The sequence below is a fragment of the Cladophialophora bantiana genome (assembly GCF_000835475.1).
Source record: "Cladophialophora bantiana CBS 173.52 unplaced genomic scaffold supercont1.35, whole genome shotgun sequence".
Lineage (NCBI taxonomy): Eukaryota > Fungi > Ascomycota > Eurotiomycetes > Chaetothyriales > Herpotrichiellaceae > Cladophialophora > Cladophialophora bantiana.
The window spans coordinates 6930-29117 of record NW_015971609.1 but is presented as its reverse complement, the minus strand read 5'-3'; the positions used below and the strand labels follow the sequence as shown (position 1 = coordinate 29117).

Here is a 22188-nt window from a genome sequence, read left to right as displayed (position 1 = left end):
GACGTGCATGCCGAATCTTGAAGTGCTCTGGTACAATACAATCCAATCACGGTTGTGGACTTGCGCAAATTCGTCAGAACTGAAGACGGAAGCCAGGAGTGACCCAAAAAAGAGCATTGAAGACAACAGCTTCAAAACTTGCCAAGAGAGACACACAATGACAATATTACTGCACAGTCGCGCAACTTCTGCAGAGGTCCTCTACTGCCATTGGCGCGGGTAGATGAGGTCTGCGCTCTGTAAGCCACAAGCTGGCTGTAGAGTTTCAACGGCTGATTGAGTATTTCATGTAGGCTCATGCATTCGATATTGGTTTGCCGTGTCGAAGAATTCCTGTTGATCACGGCAAGTGGTGGAGGCTTTTCACTGGAAGGTTGATCTCTCAGTTAAACTGACGATGTATCTCGCAGGGCTGGAAAAGCGAGAATGGCGTGACTCTCTTCGGAATGAAAGATGCAGGATCTGTTACCATGAGCTGATACGTGCCGGGATATTACAATCATCCTGTAGATGTCTTTGTGAACTCACCTACGACTAGGGGCCTAGGTGGATCAAGCACTATAGTGCTGGCAGCCGGGTAAATTTGTGCTATCGCAGGGTGCCAGTGGTCTGACAGCAAGCTCAAACCAATTTGGTGTTCGAGATTCGACTCGGTCACTGGGCTTCTGCGGCTTTTCGAAATGTGGTTGACGAGAACTTGAGGCGAAAGAAACTGCCTGCTGCCCAGCCTGAAATACCACAGCATAAAAAGCTATAGATCCAAAGACCAGGACTGCGGCACAGGCAGGTCTCTGATCAAACTACAAGAGAAATGAAGCCTCTCGCCACCTGTCAGCGCGAGATCCAGCTTTCCCTAAATGTAAGAAACAGGGACTGTTGAACTGCGATTCTCCTTGTTTTGTAAGAACAAGGGCAAAGACCAAGCGAGAGGGGGATGGATAAAATCACAAAGTCGTGGGCGTAAAAGGCGCTCCTTGGCAGTTCAGCGCCTCCACAGTGACTGGAGGGAGGCTCCATTTGTCGTCTGAACTCGAATCATACAGTAGCTTGGGCTATTATGTGGAAGATACGATTGGACTAAGAATGCCTTCGTCTCGCGCAATGGAAGAGGTAGGAATACATCTCAATTGAGAAAAGGGAGATACATATGGACGCAGGTGGTGTCTTTGTAAGAATCGAAATATGAGCCTTGCCATGATCCTGTTGCGCTTTGGAACCGAACAAGACACTTGGTGTTAAGCGTCTTCTTTAATAGATTTTTTTTTGGCGTCAAGGTCTGTCGCGCACAAGGATCTCAAGTTCATGTTGTTCACACTACTTTCTCCATTCCTTTCTTTGCCTTCTCCAGCTTCATTGCTAAATCAACAATTTCAATCTTACAACGCCTAACAATGGCATTCGATCGTGCACAAACGTGCCGTAGACGCGTTCCTCCTGGCAGCACTGTATGCCGATTCTGCATCCCACAGACGAGGTGGATGATTCCCCTGGGCTAGTACGACCAATACAGTACAATAGCTGGGTATCAATAACAGTACGGTATTATCTGGAGGTACAGATATCGACACCATAGCCTCTGTCAAAACCAGACATTTGAAACAACCCTACGAACAACTGGGCGTAACCAGGTGCCGGATCCGGCACAAGACGGCACTACACGCACTGGAGATGAGAAGAAAATCAGCGATGGTGATTTACCTAAGATGAAAACACAACACTAAAGAAACCAAAAGATGGAAATGAACACCAAAAAAGTTGCTTGTGCTGCCACGCTTTCAATAATTTGGAGAACGGTACATGTCCCACCAATCCAGATGGCAGGGTATTCCTAATATACAGACCAACTTGGAGCAATCATGTAAGTGGGGAGAAACATCCACCCAGTTCACCCAAAACTCTGATTGAGGCCCAGAAGATTGTCTATCTCATGCAGTTCCTGGGCAATGACATTGACACTTTTGCAAAACATTGAGATAGTCTGCTCTCCCTCATTGCTTCCTATCTTGAAAAGCAGCTTTCTCTAGGAAATTCGCATTTTGGATTCGTTATGTGTTCCGATGTGCCGCAACAGTTCATCATCTTGTGAAAGGGGTCCGAAACGTTTATTGGTGATATGTTTCACCAGTTGTACAAACCTACGAATGAACCTCAGAAGGTTAGGGTTAGATCGAAAAAGGGAGGCTTTCTCCAGACAGCATTTTATGAGAACAGCTTGGTCGCCATTAAAGATGATGTGAAGAAGATCCAAATTACGGCAGAAAGAATGCCACGGGCCCACCGAATAGATGTAAGATTACATCCGACGGTATCTGCGGCGAGAGAGGTTGCGATCAGGTTATTTGTAGTAAATTGGCTTTTCGTAGAGATGCACGCAAAGATAAGCACATCCTGGACCCATTTTTCGCTCTCACCAAGGTCATGGTAGACGTGCCACCCCTAGACTGTGGCTTTGGCGTCTGACAGGATAGCCTTGTGCCGCCAGATCTTACTGCTCCATTTGATAGATGGACCAGAATCGAGCGAGAATGGAGACAAACTCTCCAGGCGGGCGAAGCATCACATTAACAGATCCCTGGTGACGTTTCCGACGATTGAGTGAAGGCGGAGGCGCAAATGTAGCTTATACGGTCCAATACTGGTTCTCTGCCCTTGAGAAGAGCAGGAATGGTACTTTTTTGAGGTAGACACATCCTTCCATGATCCCCAATACAACAGATATCACATTCGTTTGAGAGGCAAGTAACAATTCCTCAACTCCATTCCGAGGACCAGCAGAAATTGGTGTAAAGAGAGTATGTCGTGAGCTGCCGAATCCGAATCGCCGGCAACGCTGTTTCATATTCAGATCCGTGGAGAAAATTCTCTTTTTTAATTGAATGTTTCGACAAAAGTCAGGATTCTACCCATTCTTACGGTGTTGCATCGTCCCAACATCCAGAAATAGCCACGGCAAAATGTGCTCGGCAGGGTGGTTTTGCACAATGTAGCCTCGCCAGCCCTGGTCACGGTATCCTGAAGATACCTGAGCCTATGTCAATCTTTAAATCATGATACCGCACAGTAAGCTCAATTCACCCTCGTAGGCTGAGCATGAGTCTACATTGCAATACCCTCAAACTTTTGGAATCCCTTAGTGGAGGTAGGTGGGTAGAGTGACTGCCCATAGATAAGAAAGGCCCCTTTTGAGACATCAAATTCATGGTGCTTTGCCACCCCATTGAGGCTGTCCGCGCTGTTGCAATGTGGATTGGCTGTTATATCGGTACCTTGCCACCCATCGAGTGGTAGACCGATTTCCCTCGGATTTGTGGGAAGGGGGTGATTGGAATCTTGTCTCTGCCCGTCCTGGGGATGTGTCAGCCAGGGGATGTCCCTCTCAACGGTTTGGGGAAGTATGACACTGTCACCGACATTCTCCAAATCCACTGTTCTTTTGGAGATGACACTAAACTTCACGGCTCCAAAACTCCAGGACAACCGCCCATCTATCGAGTCAAGTCCTGCCACAATCTCTTCTGAAAATGGGCGTCATCGACTACACGGCTCAGCTAGCACTCTTCCTTTCCCAGTTGAAATATGACGACCTCCCTGAGCAGGTTGTTGAGCAGGCGAAACGGGGGATTCTCAACAGCCTGGGTTGTGGATTGGGCTCCTCACAAACCTCGTCAGCGCAGAAAGTCTTTTCCTTGATCAACCATGCTGATCAAGCAACTCTCCTTGGTAGAGTCGACCGGGCAAGCGTGGAAGATGCTACATTGCTCAACGCCGTTGCCCTCACGGCAGCCGATTATGACGATACGCACCTTCGAACAGTGATTCACCCTTCCGGAACGCCCCTTGCGGCGCTTTTCTCATGGGCTGAGCACCGCCATCTGTCTGGCAAAGAGTTCTTGCTTGCCTTTGTCTGTGGAGTTGAAGCACAATGCGCGGTGGGAAATGCGATATCGCCAGGGCATTATCGGGATGGATGGTGAGCTAACTCCGCCCCTGATCGACCCAAGCTAATTTTCCGAGGCATATCACCGGGACGACTGGATCGTTTGGCGCAGCAGCTGCGGTTGCAAAGACACTAGATCTTGATTCACATCGATTCGCCGCGGCACTCGGACATGCATGCAGCATGGCAGGGGGAATCCGGGCAATGTTTGGGACGGATACGAAGACATTGCACATGGGGAGAGCTGCGCAAAACGGCATTCTTGCAGCAAGTCTAGCATTGCATGGATTTGAAAGCTGCACAAGGTCCATTGAATCATGGGCAAAGTTGGTATCGTCAACGGTCAATGAACAGCTGATATCAGCACTTGCACAAGATGGGAAATGGCAGATCCTGGAGAACACTTTCAAGCCGTATCCCTGCGGAATTGTCATACATCCACTTATTGATGGCTGTTTGGAAGCCTTTGCAGAAGACAAAGCTATCGCTGAGAAGCTGGATACCGTTGACGTCCTCGCGAATCCCCAATGCGTTCGGTTATGCTCAATTAGACATCCCAAATCCGGTCTGGAAGCCATTTTCTCATTGTATCACGGATGCGCAGTTGCATTAGTTCGAGGCCATGCTGGACCATCGCAGTTCACAGATCAGGCTTGCCATGACGTTGCGATTGCATCTGTCAGAGACAAGGTCAACGTTGCAACGGATGAAGCAATTCATGATGATGAAGCATATTTGACTTTCCGATATCATTGTGGTGCATCTCAGGAGAAGACGATCCATGTTCAGCACGCCATCGGCTCCTTGACAAGACCTATGACAACGCTGAGTCTCGAGGAGAAGTTCCTAGATCAAGCAGTACCAATTCTCGGAAAACACAGAGCTGAAATGGCGATGGAAGCATCCAGGAACCTTGAAAACGTCGGGGACATGGCGGATTTTGCTCGTTTATTTAGTTTGCTGCACCCAAGTTAAATCGTGAGCAAAAGGGGAACACTGGTAGCCACAGAGGAAGACATGTCTTGCAAAAAGATCCACCCGGCACCATCTTGAGCGCCCGAACACCTCGACAGCTCAGCCGTTCTCGCGCTTCGAACAAGGAACCGATTGAAATTCACCTCATAAATATTTGCGGCTTTCTTTAGCCTTTCATCCTGCTATCATGAGAGGCTCAAGGCTTAAGCACAGAATCTCTCGGTTATCCAAAATCACTTCACGCAATGACAGAGCACTTCCGGCTAGCTTGTAGTATTTGTCTCAGTCTGGTCTCGAATCCATCTCTACAAATCATCGCCTCCATTCACCCTCATCCCTTTCCGGCGCATTACGCATAACCATCATTTGCATGCCCCGAATCTGCATTTGTCGCTCATCGCCGATCTTCAGCGTGCCGTATGGGAGGGTGACATAGTCGTGATCAGGATCCCTGAACTAGGTTTCATAGCCACAAGAAGAGTTGCAGAATCTTCTTGGTGTACTTATGCGCCCAGTCTTGTAAGATCGTTCGAAGGAAATAAATGTCCAGGGGCTACAGGCTGGGGGTCCCAAAAGTTGTGCCCATGAAAGCTGATCCGACTCTTCACATGGGCAGGAACGATCGACGTCGAAGGAGCTGTCGTCTGGGCAATTGTCCTTGAGAGATCCTGGACAAAACATGTAAGCGTTGGATTTGCCTCAAGAATGGCAATGCTACCATTGCCAAGGCTACCGCCGACATCGAACGACTCTTGTATGAGATAGACCGTTCCATTCAAACGCGAACTCGATGTGTTCGTGTGACGGCAGTGGCGATTTTGTGAACTGATTCATGACGGCGTGGAAGTCTGCGCCAAACTCCGGGTGCTGTTACTCAGTGGTGGTACTCGAACAAGGATAGATCGGCATTTTCGAAAACATTGAATGCTGTCGCGTTGGGGTCCGGTGAGCCACTTCCCCATTTCTCTATCGCATTATTGAAACGGTTTGCAATCGGCCATCCGTGATCTCTTGAATACTTGCTCAGGGTCGCAAATCCATCCCTGAGGAGAGGCATTGATGTCTGCGTATCAGCCAATTCGCCATCGACTTCGACCTCGACAAAAATGTCCTCCGTCATGGCACATCATAGGTCACGTTTCGGTTGAGATTCGTCAACTCCAACTTTGTTGGCCAATGCTACGTAGGATATGGCCTGTCGGTTGGGACCCTGGCTATGGAGAAGCACTTGATGTATCGTAATGCCAAAAGATCCATAATCTAGAAAACATTTTAACTTTGGTCTTTTGAACATGCGAGAACATACGCGTGCAGAGACTCCTTGCGTTAGGATGAACTCGGGCGGCGTCACCATCAGGAGAAGATTCTGCACCGATTCAAACAAGGATACACGTATATCTCGTAGTTCTGCATCACGTTGATGCGCCGATTTCGTCCCTCCGTTTACGAGGTTGGAGCTTTCAAGTTTGCGGCTGAACAAGCCTGCCTGCACCAGACATGTTATAGCGAGAGTTTCAAGCCCTGAGAGGCTGGCGTTTGTCAATGCCATCTTGTTTATGGTCTGGACTAGGACAACGTCTGGTGCACTGCAATAGGAAATACCTAGGGATATATAAAGTATGCTGAGTATGCCCTAACCGCTGTCTCAAAGGCTGTCCGTGCGGTTTGACCTCCCGATGGACCATATCGTCATGGAATCCTAACAATTCGCCAGATCACTCAGCATACACGAAAGATGTTGTGCCTGATGACCTTGAGACGGAAACTTCTTGAGGTGTTCATGATGCCGAAGGTAGTCAGCAAAGATGCTGTTGACAGGGTTGCAAGATAGCCACTGTGGCAAACATTCTGAGACGCTAGAGCTGTTACACCAACTGTGGCACTTACCTCAAGACCGTTAATCTCACCGACCGGCAACAGCATGGCAACAGAATAGGAGGTTTCAGGATTGGCCTTTAGTTTATAGGCTAAAGTGTATATAAACAGGCAGAGTCTCTCTGAACAGGAAGAGGGGCAAGACACAATCAAGCAGATAGATCCACTCTCACTCTGTGTACAACGGAAGTAATAGTATGGATATGGATGATATAGCCTGGTGTTGAGCCTGTGAATCGATCTTCATGCCGAAACCGCTCGCCTCGAACTTCTAAATCCAGAATTCAAGGGGCCGTGTTCGTGTTGCTTCAGAAGCTGAAGCTTCCGTGCGTCTGAAGACAAGCTTGCACGATCCGACGAGCTCTGTGGGGGTCCTGAAACCTTTCTTTTCGGGGAACGGCGATGCCACAGAAGTCACATGAGCAGAAGAATCGAGCCGCAGCAAAAGCATCTACAAAACACCATCCTCGCTGAAAAGATGATGAGGGCGTTTCGGGAAAGGAAACTCCTGGTCGCAGGTGGAGATGCTGATGGAGGAGTGAAGACACTCCCCTAGCCTCAAACAGTCCTGTGGTTTCCAAAACAGGAATACCTTTGTGAGAAACTAGACTCTGTGTGAATATCGAGGAGAACGTTTCTATTGACAGGGGCAATAGTATCGAGATTAGAAAAGCGTGTCTCAGCAAGCCCACAGTCAGGGAAGGTCTCTAATTCCGAATGTTTAGGTCATAACACGGGAAAATGCTATCACGATCTCCGGACAACGAACATGATGTGGTAGTCGAAATCCTAACAGACGAAGATGCTATAGCATGCGGCCCGTTCTTAGTTGGACACGTGCGCTATATCACCGCAAAAGTGGCTTTAACTGCAAGAACCTAAGCGGCATCACCATTTCTCTTTCCCCACGTATACCTTCCAATGTTTGTGATCAAATCCCTCACGAACATCACCTACGCCATTAATTGAGGTATCGAAGACCTTCGCGTCGACATAGTGTTCGAATGCAAAGCCCATTCTCCCATGCTTTGTGAAAGCGCCGAGCAGACCTTTGGGCATCGGTATGAATACCCAGTTAGGGTGTGTCTGAATGGGATATCCGTTAGATTTCAGAGAGAATCCTGGCAGCAGCAGGACGAGGAAAGCGGATAGCGCTCTCTTGGAAGATGTATTGTGGTGTGGGATTTGACTATGGGGAGTGACAGGAACTCACAACTGGATAAAGTATTCTTGCGTATGAACACTCTTTCCTAAATTCTCTAGCGGCTCCTCCGCTATTAAATTGCAGGACTGGCTCGAGAGGGTGGATGGACAGAAACGCGGTCTCTGGCCACGGGAATTTATCTGGTGGCATTCTTTCCTGGTCGTTTTGAGCGAATGTTTCAAATGTGATGAAAAGCCCGATGTGCTTACGGTGACTTCGTCTTCTTCGGCGGTATAGGTGTAATAACGGTGGCGGTCAACAAAGACTTTGGCAGGCTCTTCACAACATATGTCAGCTTCAAGTACAAATAGATTTTGACTATAGGGTCAGGCTTTCTCACCTTCGCTATCTGCTGGTGGTAGTTCAATAATGGTGGTCATGACAGGGTTGAGCTTTATGAAGTTGTTTCGGCTTCGATCCTTACCAGTGTATCTCCATTATCAATATATCATTGCATCTTGAATCCTGGCATGGAGCGATCCTCCGTTTTTGCTTGGTCAAGAAACCATCAGCCGATCGTTGTTCTGTACTCGTCAAAATCAGGCAAGACGCACGTTAATTAATCATCGGAGAAAGTTCTGGCAGTCAGCGGCCCGACCCATCAGGAGATGGCCTCAGCAGTAGTCTCGATAAAAAAAGTTGCCTAGCCTTGGCGAGGAGAAATGAAGAACCAAAATTCTTCGAATTGTCACGCAATCGCCGGGCATTGCATTTTCTACTCGTAGCTACCATTGGGTGAATCTGGGGGTTTAGCGCAACCAAATGCGGAATCGGATCGCATGATCCGGAATTTTAAAACATATCATCCTCTCATGACATTCCAGATCACACTGGGGAGAAGCCAAACCTTTGGATATCATATATTATGCAAATCTTAAATCCGTATTATCGAAATTGGATGCCGGTCATAGTAATGGAACGTAGAATATTTCCAGGGATTTAAGCAGTGGATATCGGATATTCCCTACCAGAAACTGCGTTCGGTAGGGCTCAGGGTTAACCGTATGAGAGTCGAGAGGATAAGGCTGAGGTAATAAGGGTTAGTCCTTAGGGTTAGGGGGCAAGGCTTCTTAGATGAGATATTAATTGCTGACCTATAAATATGCAAACCCTCATCTCAGCCAGCCCACTCCTATAATGAGTGAGTAATTCTGATGCCAGTTTCTCGATTTGCTCTCACAAAAGTAAAGAAAGTCCCTCAGCTGGCCTGGATGGTACGGCTTGCTGAAAGACCCGTTATACTTGGCAGCAGTCCAGCTGAGTCTTTCCCACCAATGGACAGGATGGCCAAGCCGAGACACGAATATCGGCGATCGTGGTTCAGCAGATGAGCTGTGTCACTCATTTTTGATCTCCTGTATTCCCATAATCCGTTCTTCTTGCCAAAATAAAAATTCGAATGCTATAATTAGGGGAATGAAAGCAGGTTTGAGTAAAACTTACGATCAGCCGTTGGCTCAGAAGTGGTAAGCTAGCAACTTTCCAGTCGTTTCATCTATCAGTCTGTAAGATGGCTACGGCGAGCTTGACTTATGATCATGAGTTTAGTTTCAGCTGAACAATTTTAATGACAGCTGAATAGCTACAAGTAGTACCCAGCATGCAAACCAGCCAAGTCTAAGAATGACCGCCACGCCAGTTCTCCGTTGCAAGAGACGGATTTTGTAATATACCTTGATCTGACTCCTTCCATTACTTCCTTTTGCCATTTTTGTAAGGCGTGGTCTCATCATCCCGGAAGCACTCTCGATAATTTGAACATCATGACATCTAGTTTAGTCCCCGACTACGAGGTCAAGGTCCTTCTGAAGCCCACAGAAGTACTTGCATCAAGCAACAGGCTCAAAGACGCAGTCCAGTCAGAGTTTGACATCATGCCAGGCACAAAGAAAATGAACATCCAATTTGTGGACACTGAGAAAAAAGCTATATACACCAGCGGCTGGAACCTACGCATTCGGAAGACAGAAGGCAAAAAATACTTCGAGTTAACGTATAAGAAGCGTTATCCAGTTAAGGAGGGATACTATTGTACCGCGGAAGGCAACATTAATACAGCGCTCGAGACGGCCCTGCAAGAAGGTTTCAACTCGGCAACTACCTACGGAGCGCAGGTTGAGGTAGGGTACCAGGAGCAAACTCTCTCTATCAGCTACGATGCGAAACTTCCCGACGAGGGTTTCGAAGGAATGGACCTGCCCGATCCGAAAGACTCGCGCAAGTTTCTTACCGAGAAAGCACCCAAAGAATTTAAGAATTGGTCCTCCGAAGACTGGGGTACGCAGCATCTCGCCAACTCCATAGTTTACGGACCAGTGCACGCTAAGCGGTTCGAAGGTATTTGGGATGGGTTCAAGCTGTTCATTGAAGTGTGGCCAATTCGGAAGAGCAAGACAGATGAGAGCCTTGAACTCATCGTCGAGGCGTCATTTAAGACGCCTGACTTGAAGAAGGCGCTGGAGGGACGCGCTCGGCTCATCAAATCTTTACAAAAAAGAGCCTGGATCCTAGACAAAGATTCTCTGAAGACAAAGCTTATCATGGAACGGTACGGAACGTCGAACGAGTAGAGACCAAAATTAGTTAGCTTGCGGCGGTACTTCGCTCGTCTTCTACCATGGCTTCACGAGGAGGGGGTCGGGGTCGAGGGTCGAGCTCTATTGGCTCTACCACCCGTACAATCGTTGGGCTGTGGCTGGAGCCAGAAGAGTGATTCATATCCGCGACGTATCTTAATGCGACCGGAAATAACTATCTGGATTGGCAAATACTCCGAATGTGTCGAACTGCGCGTCGCGCAAGGCCGACTGCCAATATCATAGGTTTGGGGTGGCATACACCAGTCGTTTATAATCGTGTCCAGATAGAGGAGTCTTTTCCAAGAACACATGCTCGGATCTGAAAGATTTATTGGTGTCGAATGTCGCTGCCAAATATGCCAAGGATCCCACTAAAGGGCGGAACGCTTGGCAATATCAATCCACGCTGTGCTCAAGGCGGGTTTCCGTAGCATCGAGCCCATTCAAGCGATATAGTATGACCGTAGACGGGCCAGCCAAGATCTATGGTGGTGTGATTGATCATATTTGGGCGTCTTCTCAGGTCTGGCCTTGTTGCGATTGGCAGACTGGATAGCGCACGCGGCTTCTTTTGCAGAAGGAGAGGGTTCGTACCCTTCTCACCATGGCACCAAAGGGTATTATATTATAGGCTAACTCTAGTATTCCACTGGCTGATGTTACGCTGATGTCTCAGCAGCAAAAGAAAGTTGAATGTGGCGACCGTCGAACAAATTTAAAAGTCAGACCTGCCCCTCGCTCCTGGGTTGTCTCGGATCATATTTTCGGACCTGAAATTTTGACGATATCATCCGAGATACCAGTGCTACAGCGATGGCTCTCCATCAATTTGACTACATTTTTGCTATTGGAACCATCTTTGCATTCCTTGACGCATGGAATATCGGCGCAAACGATGTCGCCAACTCCTTTGCGACGTCAGTTTCGTCCCGATCCTTGACCCATCTGCAAGCAATGATGATCGCCTCGGTAATGGAATTCGCTGGCAGGTATGCATAGAACTAGATTAAGGTGTGGAAGGCTTTGATGCTCATATTTCACAGTATGGGAGTGGGTGCTCGCGTCGCTGACACGATTCGAACAAAGATTATTGATGTGGACCGCTTCGAGGAGAACCCAGCTCTGTTAATGTTGGGCATGGCTTGTGCTGTCGTGGCATCCTCGACCTACCTCACTATTGCGACCAAGCTCGGCATGCCAGTATCTACAACGCATTCCATCATGGGAGGCGTGATCGGTATGGGAATTGCATTAGTTGGCGCCGACGGTGTCATATGGTGGGGAGGGGACGTCAATTCGGGTGTGGTCCAAGTCTTTCTCGCCTGGGTTTTTGCTCCTCTCATCGCAGGAAGCTTTGGATCTATTATCTTCCTTATCACCAAGTTTGGGGTCATGCAAGGCAAAAATCCACTTATGAGAGCCTTGATAAGTATCCCAGTCTATTTTGGTGTCACCTCAGCCCTTCTTACCAGTAAGTGTTCTGAAGCCCGAGTAAAATTGATGACACTGACAATAGAAGTGCTTATCGTCTGGAAAGGAGGATCCTCCAGAATCTCCATCAGTGACTCTGAAACTGTTGGCATCATCATCGGCGTCGGGGCGGCTGTTGCCGTGCTTATGGCCACTTTCTTCCTCCCGTGGCTGTATCGGAAACTCTGGAAGAACGACTGGGAACTCAAATATTACCACATCATTGAAGGCCCGCTTCTGTTGTGGCGACCAGATCCACCGCCAACACCTGAGGGCTATTCTGTTGTGAAAGACTATTACCAGGGTCATAAGACTATGGAAGAACTGGAAGCTCATCGGGCTGGCGGTAGCTCCCAAGCCAAACTTGAAGATCCAGAACGCAACGGTGAGCTCGACAAAGGAAATGGAATTACCGCTTCTGGCGAAAAAGGTTCAAGCTCCCACGATATATCACCTCCATCTTCCTCGGAGACACAACATATCAAAATTGTTGGACCCCGACCAGAAGGAAAGAATACCCACCCCAAGGTTCTCTTCTGGCACTTTAAGCGTTACTTCTTCCGAGGTATTGAGAAGGATGTTGTCGCCCTCCAGAGCAAGCGTAATATCTTGTCTGGCGATCTTGATTTGATGCACGCCCATGCTGCCCATTACGACAACAAGGCAGAGTACTTGTACTCGTTCCTGCAAGTCATGACTGCGGCTACGGCATCGTTCACTCACGGTGCAAATGATGTTTCAAAGTATGTCACAACTGCTATTTAGGCTCTTCTAACCGCTCACTGACCTGCGTCCAGTGCCGTTGGCCCTTATGCGTCCATATACTACATCTGGTCTACTGCTCAGCTCAAGTCTAAGAGCCCCGTACCCTATTGGATTTTGTAAGTTTTTGCAAGCAGGGTCAATTCTCACCCGGAAGACTAACTCAGGCCAGGGCTTTCGGTGGTTCTGCCATTGTCATCGGTCTCTGGACGTACGGCTACAACATCATGCGCAACCTTGGAAACCGTATTACTCTTCATTCGCCGTCCCGAGGTTTCTCAATGGAATTGGGCTCTGCCATCACTGTCATCATGGCTACGAAATTGAGTGAGTCTTTACCCCTGCTAGAACACCCAGTTCTGCCTGTCTTCCTGGATTCGGGATCCCTTCTCGAGTCACTTCATCTATATACTAAGGACCTAAAGTACGTGCACTGACAAATCTGAATAGAGCTTCCCATATCCACCACACAATGCATCTCCGGAGCCACCGTTGGCGTTGGTCTGTGCAATGGAACATGGAGGACCATCAACTGGCGTATGGTTGCCTGGATCTACTTTGGATGGATCATTACTCTCCCTGTTACTGGCATAATAAGCGGTTGCATTGCGGGAATTATCATTAATGCTCCTAGATGGGGCCTGTCGCTGTAGTTGACTCCTCATAGCAGTTTAAATTTCGTACAGAATAATGCTAGGGTTAGTTTCCGTGCATTGACATACGAGGCATTTGCGGCTACGCCGACTCCCATAAGAATAATGCTTGGTAGAAATCAACGCAACACAACAGCTATTCAGGACTGAGAGTAGCCATCGACTCAGACTCCCGGAAGGCTAAGAGACTTTCCGCCCCCTTTTGCTTTTTTCCAGTGAAAATTCTCATCGTCTGCGCGGGCCAAACGGCCCAACATCCCAGGCTTTTTACTCACGATCCTTTCTCCAATGAATCTGCGCCGTTAAATCACCTACCAATAGATGATTCGGCCGACTACACCTAATACCAGCGTTTTGGTAATTCTTCCAGCTATCGTCACCCATGTACCTAGACGAGACCAACGCTTCTTACGATGTTTAAAATCCCACTTCCTAACCCGGAAGGCATAGTAGAATGCCATTGTCAGAATGACGTTGAAGCTGATGTAGGCCCAGATGATTCCAAAATTACGCCACCTCGTGCTCCAAGAGATTGCTGAGAGAGCAAGAAACTGATCTGAGGTCGTCAACGGGCAGTATTGACAGTCGACTGTGGCGGATGGATTGTACACTTCACCGAGGGCAGTTACCATATATAACTTGAGGTACTGGCCACAGGTTTGACCACTAGGAGGATTGAAGACGTTCATTTCGGCTGATGAGCATTGGACGTGCTTGCCGTGCATCCCAGTGGCCGCAAATCCACCGATGATGTATGTCAATGGGCTGACACGGTACATGAAGATCCAGAACCCTGGCAGTGCTTGCGGTGGCTGGAAAACACTTGAGGGGTGAGAGATGGCCTTTCGTTTTAGGAGATTACTTACCCATTAAAGATCATTGTCATAGAGAACAACAGTGTTGCGAGAGCAGCAGCAGTTTGAGTATCTGGGAGAGCCGCGATTATCATATGCGCGAAGGTACTAGCAAAGAGAAAGGTCTCAACGCAGTAGAGAAGCATTAGACCCTGACGCTGGGATGATTGTACACTGCGAGATATCAGTAAGAACAACTGTTGATATATCGCATATCTTACCCGAAGACTGGGTAGTAGTAACAGGCAAACACAGAGATTCCGAGGAGCACTTGATATAAAGTTTCCACAACAGTATTGGCCATAACGAAAGCAACCCACGAGTAGATCTTGGAAGGTCGTTCCCGAACCTGTATCGCGTGAACATAGATTTTATCATTTTCACAGGAGGCTTTACCTCATACACGGATCGTTGCATCACGAAGCGAGGCATAATCTTGAATATCGTCAATACTCCTCAAGTAAGCAACAAAGTCGTGGAATTCACCTGCTGGACCAGTGGATTGAGGATCGATGCTAACATGAAAACGCTGAATATCGTATTCTGCATCCCTTGAAGGGATGAGTTAGATTGGAAGAACGAGAAGCCGATGAGGCTGTCTTTACATCAGTCCATTGATTGTCCAGGAATCATTCAACTTACAGAGCAGACGCCAATCCAAGCAAAGTCTTTCCCCAGATATAAGATGGTGTCCGCCAATACTGCTGAAGGACTCGGATAGTAGTGAGCTTGATCTGTGTTAGCAGAGGCATGGCAAATTCGTATTGCTCCTCATTCCCTGCGGAGGCACCACTGCCGACTAGGTGAATTCGATCCAATTCCTCGACCACCGCCCGATACTCCTGACTGGACTTCCAGAGCTCGGGCCAGTCCTGATAAGGTTTCCCGCTTGGAGTGGAAACAGTTTCAAGAATGTACTCTGCCGGATTCTCCGTTTCCAAACAAGGTCTAGCCCCTCGACTCTCGAAGTACTTGAGAAGTGTCTCTGAATTAGGTCCGATGTCGCCGAAGTAAACTGTCTTTCCTCCCTTTGCAAGGAAAAGTAGTTTGTCGAACTTTTCGAACAGAATTGGGCTCGGCTGGTGGATAGTGCAAAGTATTGCTTGTCCATAATTTGCAAGTTTCCGGAGTAAGCAAACAATAGCCCAAGAACTTTGCGAGTCGAGCCCACTGGTTGGCTCATCCAGGAAGAGCAGAAGTGCTGGCTTCGCAGCTAACTCAACTCCTATTGTGAGTAGTTTCCTTTGTTCGACATTCAGTCCTTCCCCTGGTGCTCCAATAACTGCATCAGCAAACTCTTCCATATCAAGCATCTGTTTCCTGTTAGCCGCTTACTGACTACATGACGACAAGTAGTACAAACTTTAATGACATCTTCCACATGGTTGTATTTGTCTTGAAGAGATACCGATCGAGTCTGCCGCAGCGCAGCACTAAATCGCAGGGCTTCTCGAACAGTCGAAGTTGCAAGATGTACATCTTGCTGCTGAACATATCCTAAAACTCAGTCGTTAATATTTATAGGTCTGTTCGGATGCACGGCCTACCAGACTTGCGCTGAAAACTTCGATCAATTGGCGCACCGTTCACCAACATGTCTCCGGTAATGAGCCCCGTAGATGTCCTTTGCGCCAGGACGTCGAGAAGGGTCGTCTTCCCTGCACCAGACACGCCCATCAGCGCGGTCAATGTACCTGGTTTAACCCAGCCGCAAACATTGTCTAGGAGTCTTCTCGGCTCGTCTTTGATGCAGACATCGTAACAAATGCTGCGCCAACTGAAAACATCTCTCTGCTGTGCTACGGCTCGGTTTCCTTGCCGACAGTTGCCCTTTAATGAGGGTTGTTCTTCGGAAGTATCTTCCTCGAGTGAGGTTGAAACTGATGCTTTCCGGCTACCACTAATGAAATGTAATACTTCAGCTGTGCCAGACGTGGCTGAATTGAGCTCAGTCGCAACGAGATATGTGATGAGGAAAAACACATAGAACGAAATTCCAATTCCCAAATTTCGCCACAGGTGCGAATAATTGTACTGAAAACTTGCTTGAACGTATGCGTCGCCAGATACTGTCGCTTGGCCAGCAACGGAGCCCGGCACGGAGCAGACGAATGTTGTCCCATTCGGGTTTGGATAAGCTGGGACCAAGCTTGCGCAGAGTCAGCAGACATCTTTCAATAAGTCAAGTATTCACATACTTTGCGCAAGGAAATTCCCTTCCATGAAATTCGTTGACCATCAGAGCCTCGAAGGCGTAAGATAACGGGTTGATCCACGTCAGCCATTTGAACCATGGACGCATGTACGGCCTCGGGATGGTATAACCTGTGTAAATGACTATGATAAGGACTAAGATCCCCGCTAGAGCTAACGCCTGGGAAGCTTTCCTCGTCGCCGCTGCTAGTGTTCGAAATATTGCCGACATGGTAAATCGAACTAAGGTTGTAAATAGAAAGAAGATGAAGAATTGCGAAGCTGTCGAAGAGAGCCCGGCGAGGAAGTAGAGAATGATGTTGAATAAAATGGCAATAACAAACTTAACCGGCGCATCGCACATTACGCCCGCAAGTGCTTCAGAGGCAGGGCGACAGAAGCTAGATTTGTGTTAGCGACTCTTACATAGTGAGAGAACGGATGCCAAAGATTCGGCATATCTTTTACTTACGCGTAGGAGACATGTTTCTCTACGATAGGTCTCTGTTGATACAAGGCGTTGATTTCGGTTACAGCGATGAGCGCGCTCAGTAAAGTGGCGAAAAACAAGGTCGAACCTCTCGCAAAGAAGCTGGCCGTCGTATTCGGTGTACCATAAAAGACTGATCCAACAACCAATGCCATGAGAACTTGTCCGATCACCACAGTCAAGGTCGACGGCTTGTCGTTCCAGAGTCTCTGATATGCGCGTTTCGTACAGACCTGAACTTGCATGGCAAAGTTCACCATATATGGTGATTGCGCCCGTATCCACTTTGACTGTGCTGCTTTGTGTGATTCTTGAAGCTCTTCAGCGAAGACTTGATTCGATGGATCGCGGCGATAGGCTTCAAGATCATCGCGAAGCCTCTTAAATTCGGGGGACTGTCGCCAATAGTTCTCGAATTCTTGCGGAGTACGTGGTACGCTCAGTTCGTACCCATCACGAGGTATCCTCTCTTTATGGTTCGTGATAGCGGTGAGGAAGTCGCCGGTAGTCAGCCGCTGAGGACAGAACCAGCCCATTTCCTCAAAGTAGGCCTTGGCGTTCTTCGTGGGTCCGAAGTAGATTTCCCGGCCTTCATATAGCACTATAACCTTGTCGAAAATATCATATATAGCTTGGGAGGCTTGATAGATAGCTACTACGTGGCTTGTACCGAGAAGATCGGAACTAATTTTTAGAGTCCGAACGAATTCGAGTGCAGTAGCAGAATCAAGACCACGAGTACTATTATCCCAACACCCAATAGGAGACCACGCAAGCATCGTTTCAGCAATACTTACGCGCTTTAAGGGTATCAGCACCTCAATATTCATATAGGAGGGATAGAGCTCACTTTTCTCTCTCCACCAGAAACGCCCCTTATGTAATCATTTCCGACTTTTGTGTTGCGCGTATGGGTCAATCCACAGATCGCCATCACGATTGATGTGAGTCGTCTAATATTCTCTTTTCGCGACGCAGCGATAATTCGATTTGAAGGCGTACGAACCGTAGCAGCAAACTCTAGAGTCTGCTTAACTGTGAGGTGCGGGAAATGATGGTCGACTTCCGCGTTGTACACCATTTCACCTTTGAATTGGCTCATCATTCTGTCTTGAGGAAGGCCTGATATCACGTTAGTTCAGTTTTGAGAGTCAGGCTGAGAAATACCGTTATAACGAAGATAAGAGTATGGGCCGACTTTCAACCCCCCCATTTCTCCAGCAATTGTCTTGAGTAGTGTGGAACAGCCGCTACCAGGACGTCCAAGGACCAGCAACATCTCCCCGTGGTTGACAAGGCCGTCAAAAGAAGATAGAATCTTACGCTCTAAATACCTTCCTAGGTTGAGGTATTTCCGCAGATTTTTGATAAAACCCAGGACCGAAGCGACAGTGGCTTGAGTCGGACTCCCCACGAAAGCTGACCCGAAGACATCGAGACTAAGGAATGCAACAGAGGCACGGCGATACTTGAACTTCGATTTATCTGCTTTTGACAATGTCTCTGATGCCCATTTATGGAAGTCAAAATTGGAGTCCGTGGCATCGAGACGCGAGAAGTCAATTTCAGCATTGCTCAGCGTGCTTAGTCTTGACACCATATCCGGCTCGATAGACAACGGAAGATTCTCTGTTGAATAGGAGCATAAACTCTGATGGGCTGTGAGGTTGTCAGGCTGTTCCAGGTTGTGTGCGTGAGTGTTCTTGCCTGCGGCAAGGCGCGCAAGGGAGGCTTCGCTGGGAGTAATGGAGTTTGACTTTAGTACATCTATTGTTTCAGAGGCTGGGACCAACCTGGGCTCCCTCATTGTATTTTCGAAGAACTGGCTCTCTCTGTTAGAGCTATTTCGAACTTTGGTATCCATAGCGATCGTGATGCCAGGGCTTATAGCAGCTCAACTTTTTGTTCGATCTCTCCAGGAAAGTTTAGGTGTCAGAGCTGTAGAATGCCTTCCTTTGACAATCTGCCGTCGTTGTAAGAGGGTAGACTCGACTAACTTCTAAGTGAATGGAGATTTCCAACGGAGGGAATTTTATGCCTGGGTATGTTGGCTATTTACGAAACCAAACTGAGTGTTACCAAAGAAAAGATGAGGGTAGCGCTATGGTGGCATCGTGCGAGAACTATTAGTTTTCGAAGACAATCTTGGCGACTTGTAAAGCGCCATGAAAGCATTCGTTCTCGCTTGCACTAGGAAACTTTATTACGGCGAATGTCTTTCCTTACAACGAGCAGCGATGTCCCCGTGGCTGCAGGAGTTAGAGTCGGTAGTCGTGGCCAATCTAATTGAACGCATCAACGACTGCAGCTCTCACTAGGTCCGAGGCAATAGGTGATTGGTATTTATTACGTGGAACTAAGCGGAAGCTAAGCCAAAGAGTGAATAGTAAGCAGAATGATGCCGATGATTCCGGAAAACTGGGGGTCCCAGAGATGTCGCGACATTCTAGCAGTATAAACTTCCTTTTAGTAGTAATCTATTCTCTAAGCTAAGATCGAGTTCCTCCCTAAGTATAGAGTATACATAACGTAGAATTAAGATAATTCGCTTACTATATTATAATAAGGTAAGGTAGCTATGCAGTGCTAAAATTAGACTCTAATATAGGTCGGGTTAGCCCGGCGAATTTTAGGTCGGGTCGAGTTTTTAGATCGGGTCGTATTTTTAGGTCGGTTCGGATTTCTACTTAGGCTAACCCGACCCACTAAGAAATAAATTAGATATAGATCTAACCCGACCTAATTTAATCTAAAAATTCGCTAAGAGATTATATATAATATATAACGTTATAAACTATTTTATATATATACTAAAACTTTAGTATATATAACTATATTTAGAACCTCCTTATAAGAGATTCTAAATAGTTATTATAATAATTATTATAATCGTAGTTATTATTGAACTAGGGCGAGGCTACTAGCCATGGGCATTAACTCGTACGGCGGTGGGCATCGCCTTTTCTCAATATACACCCTCTACTTAAGGAAGTTCTTTTTTATTAGTAACTTAGTTAATTATCTATACTATTATAATGGGAGAAGTTGGAAGTGGTGGATAGCGTTATGATTAGCTAGGGCGCCGACCCTAGACTATGGTTCTTCTTATATAGTTCTGGGGGACTATCTTTCATATAATACATAAGCAACTAAGTTACCAGCAGAGAGGACTTCCCCTAGTTAAGTGTACGCGTTGAGAAGAGACTATACCCACCGCCGTACGAGTTAATGCCCATGGCTAGTAGCCTCGCCCTAGTTTAGTGGTGCCACCAATAAGATCTTCGACGAATACTTATAGATGGGTGTCTCTCTACGATGTTAAGGATCCCTACTGATCCTAACTGGGTTAGGGTTCTCAGCAACAATCCTGGTATAGCATGAGCTGGTTGTGGATCACACGCGATATGAGCAAGGTTTCTCTGTTACTAAGAACTGTATAGTCCAGTAGATAACATGAGTTGGCTACGGAGAGAGTGTAACTATGTAGGGGTAACGAGGGTGTATATATAATGCCTGTGCTCTGTGCGCTCTGTGCGCTCTGTGCGCTCTGTGCCAACAGAGCCAACAGGGCCAACAGAGCCAACAGGGCATATCACGTGACTCAGCCTTGCTCTCCTATGGATCCTTCCACCTGTCCAATGAGTGTGGTGAGTCGCGCCAATGCAACTCGTGACCGGTCTTCCTCAAGGCTGTGTCTAACAATCGGATATCTTCGCGATAAAGGCGCGACCGTTTTAGCGGGACACTAATGATCGAGACGACGTCACGGAGTATAGACTATATATAGAAGCGAGCTTCGGCGCTATAGTGCGACGACGTTCTCTATTCTTTCTAGTAGAGTTAGTCGATGTAGAATTCGAGATAATAACGTCGCTAGAGATAGATAGTAAATACGTCGGGTATCTAAGAGTCGGTGAGCGGACGAGAGACGTAAATCTTCTACCCTAAGTCGAGGTAGAATCGATCTTAATCGATGTATTCTTATCGTAGAACTCTTTAGATTTAGTTATATTACTATTAAAGCGCGTTAAGAACGATGATAGTCAAGTTACTCTAGATCTTAAATACTAGCTTAGTTTCTTTAGCGTAAAAGAAGATCTAGGAATTACGGAAATTCTATAATTCTTTTTATATCTCGATTCGATCGACGATGACGCTCTATAGTAGCTGAAGAAGATGTAGCTAAAGAATATAGTAAATCGTCTAGATACTCTAGTAGTTCGTGGTGGTCGCTTAACGACTCTCGATCTACGCCGCTACGGAGTTTATTTACGCTTAACGAAGTAACGCGGAAAGATATTATAGTATATAAGAGAGTGCGATTAACTCGAGGGCTGGGAGAAAGATTCGATTAAACTATCGTTTTAGTTAGTGCTATATTAGATCGATAAAGCGATCATCGACCGAGATATAGGGAAAGAGAAAATATACCTCGATGTCCCGAGCGTCGAAAAGTCGAGCGGCGAAGAAGTGAGGAATGTCGCGTAAGAGGGTCTAAATAGCGCGAGGACGTACTAACTTATGGTCTTCCTAGCTAAGTTCATAATGATTCTCCTACGTCGATGGCTTATAATATATTATAGTCGTGATATAGATATTAGCCGTTATATTTTTCCGGACCTAAGGCGCGAGCTTAACATTTAATTCTTTACGAATAAAGACGAGAAATATAGTAAAGCCTAGAAAACTATTAATATTAGAGAATATCTTAGGGTTCGTCGATGAAGTTATATACGTATAAAGATAGATATAACGTAGGTAGAGATAATCGATATTCGTATTATATATTATTTCTTTCTATTATACTATCGAAGAAGTAAAATTCGCTCTAGCTTAATCTAGTGTTAGTAGTTAATCGATATCGTAATTTAGCCGTAATACGAAGAGAAAGTTAGCTCGTAGAAAGTACGAGGAGAGGTCGTAATACGCCTAGTCTTCTACTAGATTCTTATACTCTTATTTAAGACGAATATACTTCTTAAGCGTATAGCTATAATAATCGTCTAAATAATATTAAGAGAGAAGCTTCTATATCGTAAATAGAACCTAGTCTTAATTATTATTATCTCTCTTACTATCTTCACTATTATAGTGTAGACTATTCTTCTCTTTATCTTTCTTCTCTTTATCTTCCTTCTCTTTATCTTTCTTCTCTTTATCTTTCTTCTCTTTATCTTTCTTCTCTTTATCTTTCTT

At 46.7% G+C, this 22188-nt stretch overlaps 5 protein-coding genes across 5 annotated transcripts; 3 read left to right on the top strand and 2 right to left on the bottom strand.

Moving 5' to 3' along the window:
* Nucleotides 1-3521: 3521 nt before the first annotated feature.
* On the top strand, nt 3522-4912 carry Z519_12747 (uncharacterized protein; the record flags this gene model as incomplete). Its single annotated transcript, XM_016770452.1, has 2 exons — nt 3522-3970; nt 4015-4912. The coding sequence occupies 2 exons, from the start codon at nt 3522-3524 to the stop codon at nt 4910-4912; spliced, it is 1347 nt and encodes a 448-aa protein (XP_016613291.1).
* Nucleotides 4913-5224: 312 nt separating this feature from the next.
* Z519_12746 (uncharacterized protein) lies at nt 5225-8371 on the bottom strand (the record flags this gene model as incomplete). Its single annotated transcript, XM_016770451.1, has 7 exons — nt 5225-5368; nt 6219-6514; nt 6641-6746; nt 6800-6879; nt 7732-7873; nt 8201-8268; nt 8332-8371. 7 exons carry the CDS (start codon nt 8369-8371, stop codon nt 5225-5227), a joined length of 876 nt encoding a protein of 291 aa, XP_016613290.1.
* A 1383-nt stretch (nt 8372-9754) lies between these two features.
* Nucleotides 9755-10561, top strand: Z519_12745 (uncharacterized protein; the record flags this gene model as incomplete). Its single annotated transcript, XM_016770450.1, has 1 exon — nt 9755-10561. The coding sequence occupies one exon, from the start codon at nt 9755-9757 to the stop codon at nt 10559-10561; it is 807 nt and encodes a 268-aa protein (XP_016613289.1).
* An 822-nt stretch (nt 10562-11383) lies between these two features.
* Nucleotides 11384-13455, top strand: Z519_12744 (uncharacterized protein; the record flags this gene model as incomplete). Its single annotated transcript, XM_016770449.1, has 6 exons — nt 11384-11559; nt 11614-12041; nt 12090-12783; nt 12838-12921; nt 12975-13129; nt 13253-13455. The coding sequence occupies 6 exons, from the start codon at nt 11384-11386 to the stop codon at nt 13453-13455; spliced, it is 1740 nt and encodes a 579-aa protein (XP_016613288.1).
* A 311-nt stretch (nt 13456-13766) lies between these two features.
* On the bottom strand, nt 13767-18856 carry Z519_12743 (uncharacterized protein; the record flags this gene model as incomplete). Its single annotated transcript, XM_016770448.1, has 12 exons — nt 13767-14277; nt 14322-14483; nt 14531-14658; nt 14706-14744; nt 14796-14904; nt 14952-15622; nt 15673-15806; nt 15857-16458; nt 16508-16903; nt 16975-17792; nt 17843-18114; nt 18160-18856. 12 exons carry the CDS (start codon nt 18854-18856, stop codon nt 13767-13769), a joined length of 4539 nt encoding a protein of 1512 aa, XP_016613287.1.
* Nucleotides 18857-22188: the final 3332 nt, after the last annotated feature.